Source organism: Schistocerca piceifrons, chromosome 7, assembly GCF_021461385.2.
Source record: "Schistocerca piceifrons isolate TAMUIC-IGC-003096 chromosome 7, iqSchPice1.1, whole genome shotgun sequence".
Taxonomy (NCBI): domain Eukaryota; kingdom Metazoa; phylum Arthropoda; class Insecta; order Orthoptera; family Acrididae; genus Schistocerca; species Schistocerca piceifrons.
In genome coordinates this window covers 407,185,288-407,201,318 of record NC_060144.1, presented here as the reverse complement: position 1 = coordinate 407,201,318, position 16,031 = coordinate 407,185,288, and the positions used below count along the sequence as shown (strand labels likewise).

The window sequence follows — 16,031 nt, the reverse complement described above, 5'->3', positions numbered from 1 at the left end:
TCTCATTACTCACAACACAGTCCTCTTACCATCATATCGGTGCCAGCACAAGAACGGATGCCACCATGAGACGTGCCCATGCAGGAACCAGATGACCATCACTTGTTGGAGCAACTTTACTCGCCTCCTTCTTCTACGGATGCGGACACATCGCCCATGTCTCCTCTTATAACAACCGGACTTGCCGCAGCGGGCAGATTGGTGCACGGGGCCCCAGCAGTTTCGACCCCTACGTCTCCTGTCATCTCGACGCGTTATCATTGGGGACACTTCCGTCCGTACAGGAAGCCTCCTCCTCGAGACTTTACAGCTAGTCATACAACGCCTATGGATGTTAGCAATCTACAGACCACCTCCATCCAGACCAGTGCAAAAATTTCAAAGGGGGGAAAAGTGTTGTGACTCGCCGATCATTCAAAGTGTCGCCACGCAATTACGTGCGTCCTCTACATGCAGCGCTGTCTGCCAGCCATGCAGCAGCCGCGCCACGTAAGTGGCCAGCCAGCCAGCGGCCACTAGACTTGGACACAGTGCTGATTTGAATGTCACCGTGTTCACATGTCTTGCTCTGTCAACTTGCTCTGTGACTTACATGTGTTGTGTCGTTATTGAAATATATGTGTTCAACTTGATGTTATAACAGTGACAAAGAGATATGAGCAGAGTTTTGTGTAGAAATATTTAACAAAATGCAGACTGAAGGTAATTTTATAATAAAATCATGTTCAGTGACAATGTCACCTTCTCATACCTGTGATAAAGTTTGTGAGCATAATACTCTGATATGGGGTGAGTAGAAACCATGTCATGTAAGTCAGACATGTGTATGGCTTGCCTAAGGTAAGTGTTCCTTGCACTGTAAACTGTAACAAGACCTACATTACTTTCTTTTCTAACAAGTCAACTATAACTGGCATATCATACCTGGACATGCTGGAACGATATCTAGTGCCTCATTTACAATGGGATATGGGCACAGAATTTATTTTCCAGCAAGGTGGCATACCACACATCATCATTGTGAAGTGGTCATGTATCTCTGTGGGAATGTGCAAACTTGGATTAAATGTGGTGGAACATGTTGGAACAATATCCTAGCCACCATGATCGCAGTGGCCTTCTGTGTGTTTGTTCCTCTGCTTCTGGGAAATTTTGGTGAATTGTGATAACAGATAACACAAGCTGTTGCCACCATACATCAAGACTTCATAGGATTTGGCAGGAAATTGATTAAAGATGGGACATTTGTCATGTTACAGAAGGTAGCCACAGTGAAGATTTGTAAATAAAACTTGAAGATGTATTGCATTCAATGCAGTATCAAACATTTCTGTAAGTCATTTACGTTTTTCACAGTTAAAGGTTACTTACGTATAATTAATTTACAGACACCCTGTATTTTTTCCAGTAGATCCATAGTGTGGAGACTGTGCTGGACTGTTCTTCTTCAGCATGCCAGTGTGGAAGAGTGCACAGAATCAGCTAAGTGAAAAATCTGTGCAATACGCATGGTTATTTGTATATGAAAGACACCTTAGGAACTTTCCTTTGAGTGAGATCGCATGTACAAGATTGTGTACCGATTTAAGGTTCTAGATTTGCACATTTTACTTTCACATTGTTTATGTGTAATCTTTCATTGATTGTATCAAGACCTGTTTGTGTTGTGACAAATTGTGAAATTTTGACCATTTGTGAGCGTCATGATAAACTGTTACAGTTATCGTTAATTGTAGACTTAAACTTAATTATGCTCTTGTAAAATTTTTGAGAACAGTAGATCTATCCTTGTTCAAAACAGTAGTTCTCTAATTTCATTGTACAATTATGTGAGAAATAGGTTATTTTGAGGATTTTCGGACACTTATACAACTATATTTTCACAAGTTACCAGTATGAGCATTATGGATATGTAATTCATTTCAAAGCAAATCAGCATTTGTGGTTCACAGTTCTGCCAAAGAATACATCACCTCTGAACTTCATTGTATATCAGCACAAATAAACGTGCCTTTTTGAGAATTTTCAGAAGCTACCACTGTCCTTTGCATAGTCTAGAGCAATTTGTAGCAAATCAGCAATTGTGATTTAGTTACTGTATCACATTTTCTAACTAACATATTGTGTTACTTCCACTTCGCTCTTAAAGAGGAGTAGTCCTTTATATTATTTGTATTTATTGTAAATTAACTCTGTTTTTGAGTTTGCTAACAACTATAATTTTTAGCAAACTAATAATTTTTACCGTAGGATTTTGTGTTGCCTTAATAGAAATCTCATTTTGTGTATTTGCTTCAGTTAATATAGTGAATTTGCAACTTTTTAGCTTAACAGAGTAAAAGATAATCAGCAGGCTTAATTTAAAGTTATTTGTTCACTGCCTTGTAATACGTTGCACTACCCGAAATGCAACCCCACTGTGAATGCTGCTCTTGAACATGAAATGACTTGGTTCAAATTCATAACTAGCTGGAAATTGCCCTGAATACTGTCAAACAATTGGCAGTTGCTGCAAATTGGTGTGCTGGAAGAGCTCCCAAGAATTGTGTACCTGTGATACCTGTACGAGAGGTACTTCAAATACTAGCATCTCCTGTGGATCCTGTCTCTTGTGAACAAAGTACAGAATCTGTCATTACTTGTCCACTTGAGTGTGGGTGGCATGTCAATGGTAAATCTAGGCATCTTGTACAGGGTGGATGAGGACCAGGGAGGACTCTGGGTGTTGTACCGATCCTCCTAACCAACAAGTTTGAGGTGCTGTCTTTCGCTGAAACTGAAACTAAGCCAATAGAACTCACTTCACCTGTTTTGGAGAAACCAGTTTTGTCTGGTTTCAGGAAAACAAATGCAAAAGGGACTATTAGTCATCAGCAGTTCAAATATATGGCGAATGATGGCACCCCTTCAAGAAAAATGGCAGTCAGGGACAGGAAAAGACACCAGGTGCACTCAGTGTGTATGCCTGGAGGCCTCATTCAACATGTTGAAGAGGCTATTCCAGAAACTATTGAGGGAACAGCATGCAGATTGTGGTGCATGTTAGAATGAATGATGCATGTCATCTGGGCTCTGAGGTCATTCTTGAGTCATTCCAAGGACTGGCAGGGAAGGTTGAGTGAAATTTCAGTGAAGCTCACAATTTGCAGCATTTCCCCAGAACTGATCATGGCCCTTTGGTTCTGATTTGAATGGAAGGACTGAAACAGAGACTTTGAAAGTTTTGTGACAGGCTAGGCTATGACTTCCTGGACTCGCACCATAAGGTTGAGAACTATAGCGTCCCCCTAAATGGGTCAGGTGTGCAGTACACATCAGAATCTGCTACTCAGGTACCCGAATGTGTGTGGGGTGCACACAAGGGCTTTTTAAATAAGGCGACTCTCCATCCAGTCCAGATAATAATAGCTGTAGGAATGCAGATGTATCAGTGTAAGATTAAAAGAAATTCCTCCCACAGGTGAGAGGTTAAAATCCTAATGGTAAAGTCCAGAGCATTAGCAACAAAGTGCCAGAGTTTGAAGTGCTCCTGAAAAGTATTGAAACTCATATAATACTGGGTACAGAAAGCTGATTGAAAACTGAAACTAAATGCAGTGAGATCTCTGGGGAAAATTTAAGCCTGTATTGAATGGAGAGGCAAATGGGAAATGGAGGTGGTGTACTTGTCACAGTAGGCAAGAAACTCCAATGTACAGAGGAAGAAATTGTAGCTGCATGTGAGATTGTTTGTGCAAGACTCAGTATCAGGAGTGGGCATAAAATGGTAATTAGATCCTTGTATCACCAACCAGACTCATCTCCTGATGCAACCAAAAACTGGAGAGAGCACCTCATTTTGCTTGTATGTAAGTGCCCCAGTCACACGGTAATCATTGGTGAAGACTTTAATCATCCAAAAATTAATTGGAAAAATACAGTTTTGATAGTAGTTGACATGGTAAGACATCCTATGAAACATTGCTATGCCTTCTCTAAAACTGTCTAGCATGAATAGTAAGGAACCCCCACTCATCTCAGAAATGTATTTGATCTAATGGCAACAAACAGACCTGACCTCTTTGTGGATATCCACATTGAAACTGGTATTAGTGACCATGATGTGATTGTGGCAACCATGATTACCAAAGTACTAAGGACAACTAAAAGTGTTGTGACTCACCGATCTTTCAAAGTTCCGCCGCGCAGTTAGGCGCATCCTCTACATGCGGCACTGTCTGCCAGCCATGCAGCAACAGTGCCACCTAAGTGGCCAGCCAGCCAGCGGCCGCTAGACTCGGACTCAGTTATGATTTGACTGTTAAAGTGTACACATGTCTTACTCTGTTTACTTGATCTGTGACTTTCATGTATTGCGTCTTCCTTGAAATATATTTGTTCAACTTGAAGTTATAACAAAAACAAGCAGAAAGATATGTATGTTCAGTAAACCAGATAAAAAAATCAAACTTTCAGCACAGGACAAGATCATGTAGAGGAACTCTGGCTCAAGTTTTAAAGAATAGTTGACCATGCACTGGATAGATATCTATCCAGTATGCTAGTTAATAATGGGAGAGAACCTCCATGATATACAGTGACTGTAAATAAACTTCTAAAGAAACTGTGATTACTGAATAATAGGTGTAAAGTATAGCGTAGGGCTGTAGGTAGAGAGATTCTGAATGAAATGCATTTGGCAGTCAAGATGGCAACGGATGACACCTTCGGTGACTATCATAGCAGTGTATTGTCAAATGATCTTTCACAAAACCCAAAGAAATTCTGGTCATATGTAAAGGATGTTAGTGGTACAAAAGTTAGTGTCCAGCCCCTAGTGAATGAAATGGGAACTGAAGTTGAGGGTAGCAAAGCAAAAGCTGAAATGCTTAACACCATTTTCAAAAGTTCCTTTACAAAGGAAAAACCACAATAACAGTATAAGTTTCATACTCGTACCACTGAAAAGATAACTGAAATAAGCATTAGTGTCGTTGGTGTTGAGAAACAGTTGAAATCGTTAAAATTGAATAAATTCCAGGGTCCAATGGAAGTCCTATGCTAAAGTTGCAATTGAGTTAGCCCCTCTTCTAACTATATTCTATCATAGATCTCTCAAACAAAAACTGTGCTGAGTAGTTTGAAGGAAGCTTGAGTCACACATATCTACAAGAAGGGTAGAAGAAGTGATCCATAAAACTGCTGTCCAATATCCTTGACATCAATTTGTTGTAAAATCTTAGAACGTATTCTGAATTAAAATATAATAAGGTATCTTTAACAGAATGACCTCATCTATCCCAACCAGCGTGGATTCTGAAAACAACGATTATATGAGAACCAACTTACACTTTTCTCACAAGACATACTGAAAGCTTTGTATCAGGGCAGTCAGGTAGATGCAGTGTTTCTTGATTTCTGAAAATCATTTGTCTCAGTACCACACCTATGCTTATTGTCGAAAGCACAATCATGTGTGGTATCAAGTGATATTTTTGACTGGATTATAGAGTTTTTGGGAGGATGCAGCATGTTGGATGGAGAGTCATTGTCAGATGTAGAAGTAACTTCAGGTGTCCCTGAGAAAAATGTGTTGCATATTAATGACCTCACAGATAATATTAATAGTAACCTCAGACTTTTTGCAGATGATGCAGGTATCTATAATAAAGTGCTATCTGAAAGAAGCTGCATAAATATTTAGTAATATCTTGATAAGAATTGAAAGTGGTGAAAATATTGGCAACTTACTTGAAATGTTCAGAAATGTAAAACCGTGTGCTTCACAATACGAAAAATCATAGTGTCCTATGACTGTAATATCAATGATTCTCAGTTAGAATCGGCCAACTCTGCAAATTTCTGGGTGTGGCATTTAGTAAGATATGAAATGGAGTTATCAGATAGCCTCAGTAATGGGTAAAGCAAGTGATAGACTTCAGTTTATTGGTTGAAGAGTGGGGAAGTGCAGCCACTGTACAAAGTGCTCATTGACTCATTCTACAACATTGCTGAAGTGTGGAAGACCCATACCAAATAGGACAACAGGAGACACTGAATGTATACAGAGAAGGCAGCATAAATAGTGACAGGTTTGTTTTACCTATGGGAAAGTGTCACAGAGAAGGTGAAGAATCTGAACTGGCAGGCTCTTGAAGATAGACATAAACTATCCTGAGAAAGAGCACTTGCCCGCGAAAGGCAAAGGTCCCAAGTTCGAGTCTCGGTCTGGCACACAGTTTTAATCTGCCAGGAAGTTTCATATCTACATCTACATCTATATCCATACTCCGCAAGCCGCCTGACGGTGTGTGGCAGAGGGTTCCTTGTGTACCTCTATCGGTTCTCCCTTCTATTCCAGTCCTGTATTGTTCTTGGAAAGAAAGATTGTCGGTATGCCTCTGTGTGGGCTCTAATCTCTCTGATTTTATCGTCATGGTCTCTTCGCGAGATCTACGTAGGAGGGAGGAATATACTTCTTGACTCCTCTGTGAAGGTATGTTCTCTAAACTTCAACAAAAGCCCATACCGAGCTACTGAGCGTCTCTCCTGCAGAGTCTTCCACTGGAGTTTATCTATCATCTCCGTAACGCTTTCGCAATTACTAAATGATCCTGTAATGAATCACGCTGCTCTCCGTTGGATCTTCTCTATCTCTTCTATCAACCTTATCTGGTACGGATCCGACAATGGTGAGCAGTATTCAACCAGTGGGCAAACAAGTGTACTGTAACCTACTTCCTTTGTTTTCGGATTGCATTTTCTTAGGATTCTTCCAATGAATCTCAGTCTGGCATCTGCTTTACCAACGATCAACTTTATATGATCATTCCATTTTAAATCACTCCTAATGCCTACTCCCAGATAATTTATGGAATTAACTGCTTCCAGTTGCTGACCTGCTATATTGTAGCTAAATGATAAGGGATCTTTCTTTCTGTGTATTCGCAGCACATTACACTTGTCTACATTGAGATTCAATTGCCATTCCCTGCACCATGCATCAATTCGCTGCAGATCCTCCTGCATTTCACTACAATTTTCCATTGTTACAACCTCTCGATATACCACAGCATCATCCGCAAAAAGCCCCAGTGAACTTCCGATGTCATCCACAAGGTCATTTATGTATATTGTGAATAGCAACGGTCCTACGACACTCCCCTGCAGCACACCTGAAATCACTCTTACTTCGGAAGACTTCTCTCCATTGTGAATGACATGCTGCGTTCTGTTATCTAGGAACTCTTCAATCCAATCACACAATTGGTTTGATAGTCCATATGCTCTTACTTTGTTCATTAGACTGTGGGGAACTGTATTGAATGCCTCGCGAAAGTCAAGAACCATGGCATCTACCTGGGAACCTGTGTCTATGGCCCTCTGAGTCTCGTGGACGAATAGCGCGAGCTGGGTTTCACACGATCGTCTTTTTCGAAACCCATGCTGATTCCTACAGAGTAGATTTCTAGTTTTCAGAAAAGTCATTATACTCGAACATATCAGCACACACTCCGCTGCAGAGTGAAAATTTCATTATATCCTCAGAAAGCCTACTAACAAATCTAAGCGTAGGCTTCCACGGCCATTGTCACAGTCAGTAAAATTCTTTTTGGTCTGTGATGCATTATCAATGTGTAAAACTTCCAACATTTCAGCCATTGGCAATAGTGGCAGAAATGTCAGAAGTTTTACACATTAACAGTGTGGTTGCAGACCCAAAAGAAATCTACTAACAGAGTTTGATGAATCACCTGTAAATGATGAGTCTAGGAATGTATTGCAATCCCATACATATAATTCACATAGGTATCATGCTTACATGGTTAGATTATCTACAGAATGAACAGATGCATTCAAACATTCTTCCTGCAGTCCATATGTGAATCGAACAGGAAGGAACCTTAATAACCTGTACAATGGAACATACCTTCTGCCATGCACTCAATGGGGTTTGCAAAGTGTAGGTGTGGATGTAGAATGAATCTTATAGCAAAAGCTTATAGGGACTTCAGCCGTGCTGCATAAAATGAAATTTAAAACACTTGCAGCTATCTCTTTTGCATTTAATTTAATTATGCAACTAGTTTTGCTGTGCCATTATGCCATCTTCAGGTCCCCTGACCAATTGGGAAGAATCCAATATCATTCGAAGTCATAACGGGAGCCAATATTAAGTAACTGATTTCCGTAGATCTCTGGTGTACATGACACTGCCCCTTAGTTCATCAACCAATGACTGTCGGGACAGCAAGAGATTGGGTTCCTCCAAATTTATGTTGGTTAAGGGCCTGAAGGTGGTGTAATAGTATGCTGAAACTGGTGTATAAATAAATTAAATGCAAAACAGACACTGCAGATGTTTTAATTTTTATTTAGTTCAGGAAAGGAATGTTGTTGATACCCACATACATTTGAACATGACACAATCAGTAAATATGAAAGACTGAGTTAATGAGCCCTATGGTACTGAAAATGTTAATAGAAAGTTTCATTGTATGTGTATAGCGAGTAAAGTATACCTTATTCTGGTTACCAATTATATGTATGTTTGTGTATGTTTGTTTGTTACTCTAGCCAACATGTTACTCTAGTCATTTTAATGGAATAGGTTTGTGTGTTGTTTTTTTTTTTTTTAGTTTTTTTAAGTTTTTTTATGTTTAATTATTTATTTATTTTTTTAAGCTGCAAGTTCGTATGAATTGATACACTTACTAATTGTCATTCATTTCTCTTTTAAAGATTGTATGGGATAATGATAGAAAACAGTGGATTGATACAACTACAAATGAAAACAGTCACTCTGGTGATCTGCTTTTGCCTCCAAAGTCATCTGGGATTGGTCCATGTGGAGCCAACAATGTTTACAGGCTCAAAAAATCAAGAGGTAGGTTTCCATGTTTTATCAAATTGCTTCCAGCACACACTGTTAAATGTGTCTTTTTTTGTAGCAGAACACTTCCACTCTTTCCATGGTTATATATCTACTTACATTTGTAAGGTACTTTTTTCCTTTTCTATTTTAACTATGCTAAAGCTATTTTGATGAATTAGTAGAGTGGTTCCATTTTTTTCCCCTCTGTCTAACTCTTTAGAAAAGCAATATAATAGAAGGAAACATTCCACGTGGGAAAAATTATATATAAAAACAAAGATGAGGTGACTTACCGAACGAAAGCGCTGGCAGGTTGATAGACACACAAACAAACACAAACATACACACAAAATTCAAGCTTTCGCAACAAACTGTTGCCTCATCAGGAAAGAGGGAAGGAGAGGGGAAGACGAAAGGAAGTGGGTTTTAAGGGAGAGGGTAAGGAGTCATTCCAATCCCGGGAGCGGAAAGACTTACCTTTGGGGGAAAAAAGGACAGGTATACACTCGCACACACGCACATATCCTGCGTGTGTGCGAGTGTATACCTGTCCTTTTTTCCCCCAAAGGTAAGTCTTTCCGCTCCCGGGATTGGAATGACTCCTTACCCTGTCCCTTAAAACCCACTTTAGAAAAGCAGTTACATATGTTTCATCAAACCAGATAAACAGGCCAATAAATATTTTTGCTGACCACTTGAAAGTGTGGAACACATTGATAATAATCTGCAGAACTAAAATTTTATAACCTCTGAATGCAGAGTTCCCAAATGAAAGTATATATGAGCCAAAATAATATTGTTGTCTAATAGATTAGTGATAGAAAACATCTGTAAGTGGTAGTTACATTCCATTTTGTTACAGATACCTGTTTCATAAATGTACACAAATTCAGTCAGATCTCACTAGTAATGTATTATTACACTATCTCCTATGTATTTGTATCAAGCAGCATTTCACTTTAAACAAGTGGAAATTTTGGCTGTTATCCTAAATTTCACTACAAACAATGGCAAGTCCAGGATGGAATAACAACAATGTTGAAAGGGTAGATTGAAAGGGTAGATTGCTACTCACTGGGGAGGTGTTGAGTTGGAGACAGGCAGAATGAAAAAGGCTGCTAAAGTATTAAAACTTTCAAACAGAGTCATCCTTCTGTAGTAGAAAACCACACACACATGCACGCACGCACGCACGCACGCAAGCACACACACACACACACACACACACACACACACACACACACACACAAATCACTGTGTCAGGAAACTGGAGCCCGACTGCAACTCAGTGCCACCTCTCTATGGTGAGTACCTGTCTATTCTTTCCATACTGTTACAAATTTCACTACAGTTACTTAAATGACACATAACTTCCCACTTGACACAAGCCTTTCTTTCCACACTTGTTCATCAACCCAAGAGGCAATTTAACTGTTCGTTTACTCAAGCAGTTTAGTAAGATTTATAAGTCAGTGGTGCTGACGTGATCTCATCCTGTACCACACTTTCTATAGAAACTTACGTCTTAAATACATTATGTACACTGTGGTCAAAAGAGCATATAATTTCCTTGTATCTTTTGAATCTTGCTTTAAATGTAATATTCTTGTTGCCCTATATGTTGAACAGCTATTGCAGTATAAGATACATAAAAATAATACGCGTATATTTATAATTAGCATAATCTATGAATTTACTAGCAGATTTTATTTATATTTGTGTGCATTAACATAGCCATAGAGCATGTTGCCATTTCTATATCCTGTTGTTCCAGCACAAAATGTGTTCAGAATTTTGATGTCTATTTTCACTTATTAACTGCATAGTGATCTATGAGATGTAAATGTTAAGCTTGCTGCACCTCTCCTCTTTCTCACTAGCAACACCAACTCACTCACAGAAATAAGTTATAAAAATATATATAAATAAAATAAGTGAAAGGCAGCCACTCACCTGTAGTGGTCTCTGCCACACACCGTCAGGTGGCTTGCGGAGTATGGATGTAGATGTAGATATTGCACAGAAACATGTAATAGAAAAAAGTGTTCAGATTAGCTTTTGAGTTTTTGCTCTTTCTCTAGTAGAAGAACACACAGACACCCACCCACTGACCCGCCCACACAGACAAACAGTCACAGCAGTACTGATTATTAAGTATCCTATGGCAGTTTATTTATGGGCCTTGTGGAAGAAGCCTTCCTATCCAGTCAGCACCTAAAACACCTTGCCTGTTTCAGATTCATTGACAGCATTTTCGTGATCTGGGCTGGCAGGGTCAGTCTTTTCTCTTTCCTTCATAACCTCAACAAACCACCTTCCTAGATGTCGATGTCCAAATCCCAGATGGCTCCACTAATATGTCTGATCAATCAAAGTGTTCCAACAACTAACAGAAACTGTAATTTGACAACAGTCACTCAGTCAGTGTCAAAAATATCTTCCTTGCAGACACACCAGCCCTGCAAGCCGCATCTCCAGTGGAAATCAGGAATTGTTGAAATATATCAATAACCCTACCAGAGCCTTTATTGACCGTTATATCATATCCAGCTCATTTGTAAACAGATCTCCTCTGCCATCACCTCCTCTCACACCAGAAAACCTGTTAACAAGCCACTGACCAGCACACCAGTGGCAAAAGCACAACCACTTCTCCACCAGAGTTTTGACCACCTCTCTCCATGCATTGAGATGAGGGATATCCTACCCAAAATCGTATCCACACCACCCAAAGTAGTGTCCTGCCACCTACGCAACCCACAGAATATTCTTGCCCATCCCTACTTCAATCCTGCACCCAATCTGGTAACCCCCTTGTCATTCCCTTTTGGTCAACCCAGGTACAAGACCTGTCTCGTACGTCCCCCCACCATCTCCGCCCACAGTCCAGTCACAGGCTTCTCCTACCCAATTAAAGGCAGGGCCACCTTGAATGCAGCAATGTTACTGTCAGCTATGATGCAATTACTGTACTGCTTTCTGTGTGAGCTTACAGTAACCATCTCCCTAACTTCATGAATGGCCATTGCCAAACTGTGGCAACCTGCAAATTTGACCATCCAGTTGCCGAGCATGCTGTGCACCACAACACAAATGACTTAAGCAGCTGCTTCACTAGACAGACAATTTGGATACTTCTTTCCAGCACAAGTTTCTCTGAATTGCACAGGTGCAAATTGTGTACTCTTGCAGCCCCCCTGGCCTGAATCTCCACTAACCTGTTTCCCACCACCTCACATTACCTTTTACCTTCTCTCTTATGTGTACACCACTCCTTCCCCATCCAGATTGTGTAGTGCTTTCTCCCAACACGCTTTCTCCCTCCCTTCCCCTGCGAACCCATGCCCCCCACCTCTCTCTCTCTCTCCCTCTCTCTCTTTCCCTCCCCCTCCCCCTCTTCCCCACCCCCTTTCCACCCGTATTTTTTTTTCTCTCTCTATCCTCTGAGACTCCTTTCATCGTACTGTGCAGTTTATGGGTACCAGGATGGCCCCCTCGTACGCCAACCTATTCATGGGTCACTTAGAGGAAGCCTTCTTGGTTACCCAGGCCTGCCAACCCAAAGTTTGGTACAGATTTATTGATGACATCTTCATGATCTGGACTCACAGTGAAGAAGAACTCCAGAATTTCCTCTCCAACCTCAACTCCTTTGGTTCCATCAGATTCACCTGGTCCTACTCCAAATCCCATGCCACTTTCCTTGACATTGACCTCCACCTGTCCAATGGCCAGCTTCACACGTCCGTCCACATCAAACCCACCAACAAGCAACAGTACCTCCATTATGACAGCTGCCACCCATTCCACATCAAACGGTCCCTTCCCTACAGCCTAGGTCTTCGTGGCAAACGAATCTGCTCCAATCCGGAATCCCTGAACCATTACATCAACAACCTGACAACAGCTTTCGCATCTCGCAACTACCCTCCCGACCTGGTACAGAAGCTAATAACCAGAGCCACTTCCTCACCCCCTCAAACCCAGAATCCCCCACAGAAGAACCACAAAAGTGCCCCACTTGTAACAGGATCCTTTCCGGGACTGGATCAGACTCTGAATATGGCTCTCCAGCAGGGATACGACTTCCTCAAATCCTGCCCTGAAATGAGATCCATCCTTCATGAAATCCTTCCCACTCCACCAAGAGTGTCTTTCCGCCGTCCACCTAACCTTCGTAACCTCTTAGTTCATCCCTATGAAATCCCCAAACCACCTTCCCTACCCTCTGGCTCCTATCCTTGTAACCGCCCCCGGTGTAAAACCTGTCCCATGCACCCTCCCACCACCACCTACTCCAGTCCTGTAACCCGGAAGGTGTACATGATCAAAGGCAGAGCCACATGGGAAAGCACCCACGTGATTTACCAACTGACCTGCCTACACTGTGATGCATTCTATGTGGGAATGACCAGCAACAAACTGTCCATTCGCATGAATGGACACAGGTAGACAGTGTTTGTTGGTAATGAGGATCACCCTGTGGCTAAGCATGCCTTGGTGCACGGCCAGCACATCTTGGCACAGTGTTACACCGTCCGGTTATCTGGATACTTCCCACCAACACCAACCTATCCGAACTCCGGAGATGGGAACTTGCTCTTCAATATATCCTCTCTTCCCGTTACCCACCAGGCCTCAATCTCCGCTAATTTCAAGTTCCCGCCACTCATACCTCACCTGTCATTCAACATCATCTTTGCCTCTGCACTTCCGCCTCGACTGACATCTCTGCCCAAACTCTTTGTCTTTAAATATGTCTGCTTGTGTCTGTATATGTGTGGATGGATATGTGTGTGTGTGTGTGCGAGTGTATACCCATCCTTTTTTCCCCCTAAGGTAAGTCTTTCCGTTCCCGGGATTGGAATGACTCCTTACCCTCTCCCTTAAAACCCACTTCCTTTCGTCTTTCCCTCTCCTTCCCTCTTTCCTGATGAAGCAACCGTTTGTTGCGAAAGCTAGAATTTTGTGTGTATGTTTGTGTTTGTTTGTGTGTCTATCGACCTGCCAGCGCTTTCGTTCGGTAAGTCACATCATCTTTGTTTTTAGATATAAAAATATATATATAATTATGAAAAATGCAAAAATATGAGCTATTGTTGTGATGTGATGGAAAACAGTATCAAGTCTGTAGCTTGTCATAAATGCACTGAGTGTCAAAGGGTTTCATTTGTAGACTATTTACTTTATTACATATATAAATATACATGCCCACGAATCTCATAAAATCAGTGGGTGATGCTTGTCTTTGGAAATGACATATTTTTGCTCACTGATTAATTGTGGTATCTTATATTGGGAGAATTCTTCGTTGAGAAAGATATTGCTCAATGTCTAGCAACATGTAACAAGGATAGCATGTGGTGACTATTCTATGGTTTGTGAGTTTACAAATTAATTTCCTGTTTTAAAATGACATATTATCTGGCGACGAACATGGTAATATTTCTCAAAAATTGTTATAATTATTTGTGTAATTTAGGAATATTATTTTCCATTGCAGATGTAAGATCAAAGTATGTGGATGTTCTACAGACCAACAAACAATTTTCGAATGTGATACTAGGTTTCAAGAACAGCTCAGAAGAGAAATCATATTTATAACAAGGGAACTATATAACTAGATGTGTGATTGATAATGTAAATTGGTAAATGTGACATTTTGGAAAATAATTTGTATTGTTTGGCTGATAAAATATTGTTAACTGAAATTCCTGAAACTGAAAGGAACCTATTGTCTCATTTCTGATCAACAGCCAGTTCCCAAAAGTAACATCAGGTTCCAGTAATATCTCAGAAGAGGAAAGTCATGGATTCAGTGGTGAAAGTTTGTTGCTGTATGACTATCTGATAATATAGACTAGTAATTGTGATGTTTTGTGATATTAATTTATATAGTTTTGCTAAAAAATATTTTGAACTGAAACTTAATTGCATGCTATAGAAAGCATCATGAAAGCTGTAACTACCAGTGCTTGAGTCAGCCATTAGAGGCCACCTAGCTTGCTAATATGACAGCAGTTGCACGCACAGCCTACAGGCTGGACTCTGTATTGGAACTAATTACTTTATAGGTCTGAGCACAAGGTCCACCCAACCACTTGTGTATTGTATTGTACTTTGCTTTGATATGTGTATACAGTCTGAATAATAAATTACAGTTTTCTAGGGTTTATAACAATGAAGAACTTTCAGGAATGTGGAAAGAGTAAAGGTAGACATTAACAAAGTGGTGCACTTGTTTGAACTGTGTAAATAGTTAGCTATCAACTAGCAAGCATTCAGCATCACATACCTAGTACAGGTGTCCTACTGCTCTTGTGCTTAGATGGTGTAGAGGGTTGCCTAAGTAAGACTGCTTGAGCCTTCTGGCATCAGCCAGTCATAATTCCTGATGATAAAAAATCTGTCCATTGTCTCTATATTATGTACATCTGCCACAAAGGATATTCATGCAAGAATTTTTAATATATGTAAATTTATATGTGACAGTTCCATTCACAAAATCCATTGTATTCAGATGTAAAAACAGAAGCTATGATGTGTGTGGTATTGGCTTGGTGCTTTCATTATTGTTTATGTGTATTTCTCCCTGTTTTATTAATGTGGTGAAGTTCTGATACAAAGTAAATATCATAGAGAAGGTAGGAAATGTCTCAGTCACACAAGTTACAGAAAATTAGTTGAACAAAAGAGGAATTGTTAGATTGGGAATTGTTAGATTAAACACCAAAGTTACACATGTTTTTGTTAACAGAGGACTATATTCTGTAACTGTAAGTTCTTTCTGTCCTGAGAAGTTGAAACCTAAGAATGATTCACAGTGCAATGGCAGTTGTGAAAAGCTCAACATTGTGATAACCAACATCTGAGCAATTCCACAGTAAGTGCTTGGATTAGATTATATTCAGTTTATGTTCCATAGACCCATAAATGAGATAATTCTTGTGGATGTGGAACAAGTTAGAAAGTACAACATAAAAAACATTAAACATTTGAATATTATAACTACTACCCTACTCATTTGTCAGGAGATTGCCAAACTATGTGAATACATTACAGTAAAATGGAACTTCTAATATTTACAGAATTAATATGTGGTTAGAAAGAAACACAGTTTTGCACTTTTAATAAATTTATCATTCACAGAATACCTAATCTTGATTGTTGTGATCAC

General features: G+C 40.1%; 1 protein-coding gene across 1 annotated transcript in view; it reads left to right on the top strand.

Annotated features, from left to right (window-relative positions):
- Window positions 1–14,485, top strand: part of LOC124805373 (protein transport protein Sec16A-like) — a 169,337-nt gene extending 154,852 nt beyond the window's left edge. The window contains exons 9-10 of the mRNA XM_047265931.1: window positions 8,722–8,866; window positions 14,358–14,485. Coding sequence (XP_047121887.1) covers window positions 8,722–8,866; window positions 14,358–14,458 — 246 coding nt within the window. The 3' untranslated portion in view covers window positions 14,459–14,485. The remainder of the gene's footprint in view (window positions 1–8,721; window positions 8,867–14,357) is intronic.
- The last annotated feature ends 1,546 nt before the right edge of the window (window positions 14,486–16,031 follow it).